Source organism: Taurulus bubalis (genome assembly GCF_910589615.1).
Source record: "Taurulus bubalis genome assembly, chromosome: 7".
In the NCBI taxonomy this organism is placed as follows: domain Eukaryota; kingdom Metazoa; phylum Chordata; class Actinopteri; order Perciformes; family Cottidae; genus Taurulus; species Taurulus bubalis.
This window is the reverse complement of record NC_136595.1, coordinates 26,329,890-26,341,639: the sequence shown is the minus strand read 5'-3', so window position 1 is coordinate 26,341,639 and position 11,750 is coordinate 26,329,890. Positions and strand designations below refer to the sequence as shown.

Below are 11,750 nucleotides of genomic sequence, written 5' to 3'. Positions count from 1 at the left end.
CATCGCCTCTTTGCATCTATTTTCCTCGTCTCACCTGTGAACTCTACTTCAGAGCACCTCTAAAGTTGTAGACAGTCAGATTGTGTTACCATCAGATAGAGCAACATGTTCTCACTACCAACGGGTCAAATGCGGCAGCTTAGTCAGTGGTCCAGCTACACTTCCAGCTGTGAGACCCTGGGTGTCAAGTACGTGCATATACTGTCTTTTCAAAATAAACTTACGTAGGAAACAATTTGGTTACGTTAAGGAAACAAAACCACTTGGTTAGGTTTCAGAAAAGACTGTGGTTTGTGTTAAAATAAGTGGTATTTTTACGTAGATGCCACAAAGTAGTGACCAAGCTGAACAGAGCCAAACTAACCCTGTTTCTAGCATTTATGCTAAGCTAAGCTAACCCAACCGCTGGTAGTGGCGACATATTCAACGTACAGTACATTGAGTGTGGTATCGATCTTCTCGTCTGACTCGCGTCAAGAAAGTGTGAAAGCATATAATCCCAACATGTCAATCAATTTCCTTCTGCGCTACAATATTTGACCAAAAACACGTACAGTTAGGACGCCTGTCGGCAGTCTTCGTTTTATTTATTTCTTTGGGTACTTACACCAACACATTCATAGCCAAGATACAAAGTAGTCAAGTAGTTTGGGTGGCTAAAAACCAGTCAAGTCTTTAAATAAATACTGCACTTAAAGAACACAACCATCTAGCTTGGCATAGATATGAATGTACAAAAGTTTCAATGCTGCTAGTGCTGTACATTTTAAACATCAACAAGAACAACTTTTTTTTTTATTAAGTGCAGATTCAGTGTTGGCAGAAAACATCTGATTCCCCCTCGCTGCCTTCATAGCCCGCTTTTTCAGATAAAATGAACACGCGCTGAAAGTTCACACAGTAAACAAATACAGGTTCTTCTCTTCTTTTCGGCTGCTTTGAACTCTGCGGACTCCACGTGTGTCATCCTATTGCTGCAGGATGAAAAGCTTGGATTTACCCAAAAAAAAAGCCCCTCTGTTTTACATGAACAGAGACACATTTCAAAGTGAAAGGGCTTCGTGTGCAGAGAGATTTTGAAATTGTATAAAAAAACACATAAAAATAGCCGAAAATCCTCCATTTGATCCGGATAGCAGTTGGAAGGTTATCTCGTCGTCTGACGCTGCTGTCTCCTCCCTGCTGTGCTTCAAGAAGACAGACCATCATTTAACAATTTACTGGTGCTGTAGTTAATCATAATCATCATCTTCTCTCTGACCGTCATCATTTGACAGCATTTAGAAAGAAGTTGGAACGCTTAAACCCTGTCGCTGCTTCCTGTTCTACTTACAGAGATTGTGGTGACATTGAGGTCATGTGATTAATAGTAGTCCCGTGAGAATCGGCACATCTCTCAGATTTTTGGGGTGATAATGTTTTTCTTTTTAGGTGAAGAATTAAAAAGGATGCGTTGGGCAATCACGAATGTAAAGTTTTGATGGCATCTTTGTTGCATCTCCCGGCCACACGGGATATCATGTCAACGTAAATAGCAATATTTAATGCAATTTAATTCACTTCTAAGCTATAGTATAATGTGTTTTTAATATGAGCGATGTTACGCAGATCCATGACATTTTATTTGTGGGAATAATGTCAGTAAATTCAAGTACAATGCAGACTTCTCTCATCCCGCGTGACACGAAACCCCAAACATCACATGAGGTCCCCGTCCCATGTTGAATTGTATTGCTGTAGCTTCAACGCTAACATCTCTTCTTTTTTTGAAAACCGGATTTCTTTTTTTTTTTGCAAATGGAAGAACAGAATATATGTACGTTTTCTTCTTCTTTTTTTTCTTTACAGTGTTTTGACCGCATTCATAAAGCATTGGAAGTGCAACTGAGTTCATCTAACAGGACTGAACCTCCACCTGAGGCCGGACTGATTGTCTTTTCGGACACAGTATCTTTGAGAAAGCCCTTCGGAAGCTGCTGTGGCACAGCGGGTAGAGGAACGGGTTGATGGCGGAGTTCAGCCACAGGAGCCAGAACGTGATCTCGTACCAGGAGTCCGCCACGCACTTGCCGCTGCAGGCGGCGCGGATGATCATCAGGAGGGTGTAAGGAGCCCAGCAAATCCCAAAAATGCACACGATGATGGCCAAAGACTTGGCGATCTTTTTGTCCCGGGACAGGCGAGACGCCGGCGTGGTTCGTCCGGGCGCCATGCAGGACGCCGCGTGCTGAAACAGCCGGGGGGATTTCCTGCTTGGAGAGAACTTCTCCCGCTGCATGAATATGTGACTGTTGTTGCAGGAGGACGGCGAGAGCGCGTCTTCGTCGTCCTCGATGACCGCGGTGATGGCGGTGGGCTCGCTGGACGACACCTTCCGAGTCTTCACGAAGAACACGGACCAGCTCGCCCCGTCCGCGTGCAGCTTGCTGACCGTCTGCGTCCGGACGGCGTCCTCGGCATCGGCACCGGCGGCGGCGGCGCTGACGTTCTTGGTCCGGCGGTGGATGTTCAGGTAGATGCTGAGGTTGAAGAACGCCACGGACACGAAGGGGGTGAAGAACTCAAAGGTGGACGCGCTGAGCAGGAAGTACCAGGTGAAGTAGAACTCGGCGTAGCACTCGTGAGTCGGGACGACGCTGTCGCCGACGATCGTCTCCCAGAAGATGATGGCCGGGCCGTAGAGGAGGAAGGCCAGCGCCCACACCGCCACCATCTTCAACACGGCCTGGCGGGTCATGTTGCGCTGCGCTCTGTATTTGACCTGCGTGGGAAGAGAGACACAAGTGGGACTCAATGCCGGGAACTCTGCTGCACAACATTTCACAGGCCTTAACACACATGGGGCATTTTCTTTCTTGCGATTACATTTTTCACCTGTTGGTTTGCGATTCTGTGAGTGAAAGTGACCGTATTTCGACTGTAGAGAAGTGACATAGAGACGCTGTATATGACTGATAGTAACCTGTCAATCACCTTGTAGCCCCGCCCCTAAAGCGTCCCCTGCTTTATGGTCTGTTTGACTCTAAATGACCATAATTTACTAAATGAACATCATGCTGTATTGAAGAAGACTTGAAACTAGAGATTGAGACATAAACTCATGTTTACAATGTTTACTGAGGGAATACATCAAGAATAGTAGAGTCATTTATATAGACTTCTATACAACCAGATGAGTCTCCCCCTGGTGGTCAGGAGAGAGAATGCAGCTTTAACACATGAAGCATAGACTTCTATACAACCAGAGGAGTCACCCCCTGGTGGTCAGGAGAGAGAATGCAGCTTTAACACATGAAGCATAGACTTCTATACAACCAGAGGAGTCACCCCCTGGTGGTCAGGAGAGAGAATGCAGCTTTAACACATGAAGCATAGACTTCTATACAACCAGAGGAGTCGCCCGCTGGTGGTCAGGAGAGAGAATGCAGCTTTAGCACATGAAGCGTATACTTCTATACAACCAGAGGACCAGAACCACGGGACTGACAAACAGTTTCTACCCACAGGCCACCAGGCTGGTGAACAGCTCTCTTTTTTTAAAATTATTAATTATTCTATTTTTTTTTTTTTACCATACGTTTATTGTAATTCTGTGTGTAAGGAGGACCTAGCAAAATAAGCTTTTCATGGTACGGAGTAACTGTCTGTTATCTGTGCATATGACAATAAAAAATATCTTGAAGCATAGACTTCTATACAACCGTGAGACTGCAGCTGTAAGACTTTTCAGCATTGGCTTCACTTTTCAGGAAGGTAAACTTGATTACTTCTTTCAAACCTGACAAACTCAACGCAAACAAGGTCCACTTCTGTGGTTCTTACCTTTCACAATAAAAGCTTAAGACATATTCACTGTTTACCAAAGGGCTTTTTGCTAAACGTAAAACTCCATAACATATCTTCCAGTAGCTTAGGCTACACAACAGTGTACCTCAGACAGTGTACTACTAGAAGCTTATCTGGGCCAACAGGATCATGTTAGTTGGTCCAGCTATTCCAACCTTTTATTGCCAAAAACCCTGCAACTGACGCCAAATTTGCATCGCTGCTGGTAAATGAATAGTTTTGATATTCACAGACAAGTATTTTGCATTTTCCTTTTCTGTTTAATACGGCGCTAACAAAAACACTTGCAAACGGAGCCCAGTTTGCATAACGAGAAGCTGTAAATTAAACCCACTCGTGAGGCTCTTATTCCGCGGTGAGAAAGAGAGGGGGGGGGGGGGGGGGGGGGGCTGTCAGGAGGCTGAGAGCCACATTCACAGATGTGACACAAGAGTGTAAAAGAGACATCTGGTTTTCCTCTCGCTCTGCTCCTCCCTCGCCATCGCCCGTCGCTCATTCTCTTCACACTCGCCTCATTTTCACTTCACCTCTCAGTGTAAACTCTATCATTAAGCAGAGCTCCTCCATTAACCGCTCTCCCTCTTCTTTTGTCTTTCCGTTGTTGTTTTTGATCTTGCCTTTGCCTCAAACCATCAGCGTCTCTCTGCACCAGCTGTGTATGTCAATGACTGTCTTGTTTTGTTTTTTTAAATCCACTCCTCTGAGCCAATGAATAAGGAAATGGAGCCACTTTGTGAAATCATATCGGTCTCAAATGTTCATTACATAAGCACAAGACTCCCTATTTCCATAGTAGATGACAAAACTCCTGCTGTCTACACATTGACAATAAACACATGAATACATAATATATTCTGAGCTGCTGAGATCAGAACTCTGTGTCTCTTTTATCTTTGCTTTACTATCACCAAATACTGCTCAGTGAGCAGAGAAATACATTTATTATTCTGTGAACGTGGCGTCTGATAAATGTAGTCAATCAAAAATAGCACATGCAGCGAGGCCATAAAATTATTCCGCATGGAATTATTAGAGCTTTGTGCCAATCAGGCTCAAATATGTGGTTTGGGAGATTTACTCCTGGAAAGAAGTTTTATATGTGATGGATAACACTGGCAGTATTTTGGGCACAAAAAAAAAACAATCAACAAACTGAAGATTGTATACAGATATAAATATAAATACATGTTAGTGTTTGTTCTGGTTAAAACTCTGCATTTCAGATATTTATTACCTGTAGCTGATGGACTCACAAGAGACAGATACACAAGCGGGAATTCACAATAGCTGTCTACACACACACACACACACACACACACACACACACACACACACACACACACACACACACACACACACAACCACACACACTCACACACACACACCACTTGACCTCGTTTTTTGCGGACCAGGCAACCGACGGATCGAGCCCCAGAGCTGCTGGCCGCAGGAAACAAACTAAACTAAAAGAATGGACACGATTGAAGCCGTGCAAAGTGAAATATCGAGAATTTTAGTTCACACGGTAGAATGCGTCTCCAGCGACCACTTTGTGACCTCACTCCTCGCTCTCTATGCAAATAAACACGTGCATCTTTTCTGTTTGCGGAGACAAAATGCGTTATTGTTTCTAGCCAGAAGGAGGCAGCGGTGAGCTCCTTGAGCCTGGTCAGCCAGAAATGAACAGAAGAAGAAGAGTTCCTTTTGATTGCTTGGCACGTTCGAAGCAAACCGAATCACCCAACACGTTTTGGCACCTTCAGGGTATATATATATATAAATATATAAATAAATAAATATACATATACATCCATATCTAGCCGGATTACGCAATGTGAGAACCAACTGAAGGAAAACGAGGACAAAAAAAGCCTTGATGATGAATTTTCCTGATCCGCCCAGCGTTTACAATACAACACAGAAGATGTCCCAGTGCGACTCGACTAGCGGTTTGAGTGAGCGGGTCTTTATGCAGTTAATTCGCTTTTTCCTCTGCGGAAAGGGGGCGTGGCTTATCTCCGTGGCTTTACTCCGTAAAAACATTTACCATTTCCGCCATCCACCATGTAAATAACCGCTAGTTCTGCTTTATACTTGTTGAGGAAGTCCCACGAACGTGGGAACATCAACCGCCCCCGTGTCTGGGTTCATAATATTATCCGTAGCCGCACACAGCTCCGACTCCTCCAGGACGAGTGTCTGAATGAAGCCGTTCAAACCAGACGCGACTCAAAAATGCGTCGCCACCAAAACCATTGTTTTCCTATGGTACGTCTTTCAGGCACGCCTTTTAAACGCAGCACGTCGCGTTTTTCTAGCGTTTTTTCAGCGCGCCTAAAAGTTGAAATATTCTCAACTTTTAAGCGCCTTGCCTGGAGTCGCACAGCTCATCAGTGTCAGTGTGTATCGCCCGGCTGTTTTGCCCGGCGCGTTTTGCCCGGCGCGTTTTGCCCGGCGCGTTTTTGCCAAGGCGTTTTAGAGGCGACTGCACTTTTAAAAGTCGCGTCTGGTGTGAACGGCTTTATTGCTTTTTGCCGCCACAATAAAAGCCCTGGACACATACATTTACTGGCCGAGTATTAATTTTTCGCATTTCCGTACCCCCCAAAACGCTCGGATCGTACATTTCTTCCACGATGCATGTTATCATTAGCATGTTTCATTTGACCCTTACCGCCACTTCTCCCCCCAAAAAACTGTCCGAAATCACCCTGATGACGACGCTATATACTTCAATCGTTTAAAAGTTCCTCCAGATCAATATTCTAAAACCGTTTCCACTGACTGACTTGAGCAGTGCTTCCCGTGGCGCTTGGGAAAAGGAGTGCCCTTTTTATTAAAACTGCATTAAATCGTCCCTTATGGACGTCTGAGTGGACGTCTGTCTGCATCCAGAACACAGCAGACGGCTCGCCGTTCATGAATGTCAATGACTTCTCACCGCACAGCAAACTGCACGGGAAGGTGACTGTGGCGGTATGTCTGTGTGTGTGTGTGTGTGTGTGTGTGTGTGTGTGTGTCGTCTGTACTTACTGCTCTGGTGACGGACAGGAAGCGGTCATAGCTAATGAGGACGATGTTGAAGACGGAGGCGGTGCAGAGCAGGTAGTCCATAATCAGCCACACCTTGCAGAGCCCTTTCCCCAGCATCCAGCGGCCTGTCAGGTTGTACGGGATGTACACCGGGATGCAGAAGGCACCTGGAAACCACACACACACACACACACACACACACACACACACACACACACACACACACACAAACACACACACACACACAGACGCAGCATGATGATTCAACCACCCTCTCCCAATACCGTAGTTTACTCCAGACCTCCTGGATGTGTGGCATATAAAATGGCACGCACAATGCCGTGCAGAACCTCTGCAGAGACATTTTGGAAACAAAAGGCATCAATCCGGCTGCAGATTAGAGCACAGCAGCACAAACAGAGGGGTGTGAGGTGTGAGTGTGAATTAAAATAGAAGGATGCTTGAAATAAGCAACATTCACATGGTATTGTCACAGGTGAGTGAAGCAAGGTCACCAATGAAGAGTGACTCACGGTGATTACACTGTGGGGACGTTACTCTGTGTTTGAGACGTGGAGGAAAAAGCCTGATTTTTTGTATTAATTAGGAGAGACTTGTAAAATCGGAGGCACCCAAACTCACCCACGAGGAAATCAGATATGGCCAGGTTCAGAAAGAAGTAGTTGCTTTGATTCCTCAGGCTCTTATCCACAATAAAAGCCATGATGACCAGCGCGTTTCCGGCCACCACGACGACCACCAGAGTCACCATGAGGACCGAGGAGATCACCGCCAGGTAGCCCGGGAGCACGAGCCCAGCCTCGGACACCGCGGGAGTCAAGTTGCCGCTGGAGTTGGACTCCAGGATGTGCGCGCCCATAGTTACCACAGAGCCGAAACCATTGCACACCTTTCTCATGTCACGCGCGGAGACGACGCACCAGTCCGATTACGCGCAGGAACGATCCGCTCCACTTCACCCACGAGTCAAACATGACCGGAGACGTGAGGTCAAATGAGAATACTTTCCAAATCTTCCATTTGTGTCCCGCACTCGGAATTATCCTGTTGTTTTGGAGAGACAAGTTGAAATTAAAGCTTTTTAAAATGTAATTGAGGGTCTCTCTCTCTCTCTCTCTCTCTCTCTCTCTCTCTCTCTCTCTCTCTCTCTCTCTCTCTCTCTCTCTCTGGTTGGCTCCTTGATGTTCTGTCTGGCACCGCGGAGCGCACACTTGCTTTTAGTCACCACTGTCAAGACTACTACACTAGAAAATAACTACTGTATCCGCTCATGTTTACAAAATAAAAGTCTCACAGCGACCTTGTTTTATTTAAAGAGGGAAGGCTATTGAACTATATATATATATATATATATATATATATATATATATATATATATATATATATATATATATATATATATATATATATTCACGTGAAAGCAATTTTAATCTGTTTGAATCTTTTTTTCTCTTAAAACATTACCTGAAATAAATGATATGGACATTTAACATGTAGCCTAATTAGAAAAAACGAAATGTCTATAAGCTTCTGTAAGTCCACCTTAAATCATAATAATGTGTCGGTTGTCCACCAGATGAACAAAAACACCGCCAAAATGAGGAGTCCGTTCAAATTCCCTGCTTATGAGTGTGGTCGGTAAAGACAAAGAGGTGTGAAATGCGCACGCTTTTATTTTGTAGGCAAGATCACATCCGGTTGCGGCTCCGGGTGAATTCTGCGCACTTGACGTTGCGCTTCTTTGTCCGCGCCGCGCAGCAGCTGATCAAAGGGCTGGAGTCTGCAATCAGAAGCTGGAGTGGTCCAGACGCGGAGCGGAGGAGAGCCATGCGGGCCGCGGCCTGCAGGGGGTCTGAGGGGGTCTGGGGGGGTCTGAGGGGGTCTGGGGTGGGTCTGAGGGGGGCGCTCCTCATCAGACTCACTCCAGACCACCAAGTTCAGGGACTCAGAGGTCCCTAAGAAGCACCACCCTCTTCTTCCTTTGTTGTCTCCTCCAAGGTTACACATCACTGTTCACCAACACACACGAAGACAACACCACAGCATCAATGCAGAGAGGCATTAAGAGGCTCCTCTATTAATCAGTTTAATCCTCCTGATTCTGCAATGTCAGTGTCCTTAATTAATGTCTTAATTAAGAAAACAAAAATCAAGGTTTTTTTTTGTATGGAGCCTGATAATATAAATCGTTATATTCTGTAGATATTCTTCATTTCATTATTCTTATGTCTATAAGAGTTCAGGTTGTGCAAGGTCAGTTTAACAGATATTGTCTGTAAGAAGTGTCTGAGAATCGTTATGAGGAAGGCAGCAGTGTGCTGGTGTCCTCTGGTACTGTGGAGGTGGTGGGAGACAGGGGGATGATGCTAAGCCCTCATCCCTGATGAACCACACCTCCCACCCCATGCAGGGCACTCTGGCAGCGCTGCAGCTCCTTCAGCCACCGGCTGATTCACCCCCGGTGTGTGAGGGAGAGGAACCGAAAGTCCTTCCTTCCCGCTGCTGTCAGGCTGCATAACAAGCCATCACTTTGGCCACTTTACATCTTACATCTGGAGCAATATATAATGCATTTAAGTACTTGTATATACTTTTTCGTCTGTATATTTAATATTCCTATTCTTCTTTACTGTTTTTATTACTGTTTTACTGTGGATTTATATTACTTGATTTTTAAATGTACTATGGGTCTCTTGTGTGCACTGCTGCTGTAATCATGCAATTTTCCCACTGCGGGACTAATAAAGCATTATTTTTTATTAATATTCATGAAAACAGACATGAACAAATGTTCAATGCAAAAAGAAAACATTTATTATAATATTCTATATCTACACAAAAACATATGAATCAATAATAGTTGATATTGGTGAGAGGAGCCTGTGAAGAGCTGAGGGGAATATTAAAAGACCACAAACCTGTTGCACAATGAAAAAATATATACCTTGTGTGCCTTGCAACCTAATAAAATTACCTCACCGGTCAAATACAAATATACAATATACAATAATAAATAACAATATATATATATATATATATATATATATATATATATATATATATATATATATATATATATATATATATATATAACATAGAAGTTATAGAAGTCACAAGAAAAATATGTAATAAGAAATATGTAAAAATGTGTGCATTGTGGAAAAATAGAATATGTAAAACCGATGTATACTGCATAAATAACTTTTGTGTAATTCATGTGGTCCACGAATAAGCGTTTAAAAAGCAGGAATTTTATATTTATGAATCAAACTGTAGAGTATAAGGTTGAGTCAGTATTGCAGTTTAGACATAAATGATGTTCCAGCTGCTGACGAGGCTGAAATAAATCATCACTGGCCTTGCAAATAGAAGTTTGGTTAGTTCCTTTAGCCTCAGAGCACTTGGTGCCTTTACCTGCGTTGTTCTGCAGCGGTCAGGTGTGAGTGTCACAGACTCAGAGCTACACGTGCAACAGGAGAGTGAGCATCTGCTGAGGAGTAAAGATGATCAAACCACGAGAGAAGCTGCGAGTGAGCTTTCTCTTGCATGCTCTGAACGGGATATTTACACACTTGAATCCTCGCTGTTGAACAATGGACTTCCTTTAACAGCGCGCTCCCAAGATCTCCTGTTAGGGGTTAAGGTTAATCATTCTTCTCATCCTCCAAGATACGTTTTCAGAAGAACGAGATCATCACAAGCCTGTAAAGTAAATATAAATACAGGCGGAGATGTGTTGACAGCCTGTCAGGGAAGAAGCGTCTCAGTTAAAGCGACGCGCTGTAATTATTCTCTCAGTGGCTTTTTACCTCACAGTCGTGGGGTTGTACTGGTGACAGCTCAGCCCTGGATGGTTTTTAACAAAGCAGTCCTCTGCTGCCTTAAGCGGCCCTGGAGATGTTCACATGCAGACCGCGTCTCTCCGCGCACCGCTGGCACCAAAACGGAGAGGTGAAGCGCAATCCCACCGGAGCCAACAAGGGAGGGGGTAAAAAGTTCAAGCGGATGTCAAATGCATCGGGGAAAAGTGAATTATGTGAGCGAGTTTGAGAGCAATCGTGTCAATGGAATTCAGTGAAGTTCGTTTTGTCGAGCAGTGATGTCTGATCATATTTTTCCCGGGAAACGCTGAATGAATTGTGCATGGATCTCTTCCACGCTCGACTGAATCCACACTTACAAGGACGAGTATTCACACGCTGACGCTGAGACAGAATGGAGCGTTAACATTTCAAATTTAAAGGCCGACAAAAGCTGCCTTCTCCCGAACAAACTCTTTAATTAAAGCACGTACCGGTGAGGTGGTTTGCTAATAACGTTGTCATATTTTAGAGCAGATCTCGTGGTCTTGTTGCACTGTCAATACAATCAAAATGGTATAATATAAAGTCCAGAGTTAAAGCGATGAGCTGGAATAACAATTACAAGTGGTGAGACATTTTAATGCTGCAGGGATGACATATTTTTGTGTCACACTGGTTCCCTTGATGCAAAGCCAGCGGGGTTCTTCCACAGGATTTTGGATTATTGGAGAAAATAAGCTCTGTGGCCAACAGACTAAAACATAACCAAACATTGTAATAAAAGGACGACAAAGAGACACAAAAAGCATTACAAAGAGATGCAAAACGGTTAAAAACAGACACAAAGATATTTCCAATTAATTAAAAAGGAGCTATACAACAACTGAGACACAACACCCTTACAAAGAGACACAACATGACAACAAAGAGACACAAAAGGAGACACAAAATGACTGCAAAGAGACAAAAAATGACAACAAAGAGATGAAAACGACTGCAAAGAGACAAAAATGACAACAAAGAGATGAAAACGACTGCAAAGAGACA

At 44.0% G+C, this 11,750-nt stretch overlaps 1 protein-coding gene across 1 annotated transcript; it reads right to left on the bottom strand.

The window, feature by feature from the left end:
* Positions 1-1,894: 1,894 nt before the first annotated feature.
* LOC306739138 (histamine H3 receptor) lies at positions 1,895-7,798 on the bottom strand (the record flags this gene model as incomplete). The annotated part of the gene is made up of 3 exons (XM_079221100.1): positions 1,895-2,761; positions 6,880-7,046; positions 7,522-7,798. The coding sequence occupies 3 exons, from the start codon at positions 7,796-7,798 to the stop codon at positions 1,895-1,897; spliced, it is 1,311 nt and encodes a 436-aa protein (XP_079077226.1).
* Positions 7,799-11,750: the final 3,952 nt, after the last annotated feature.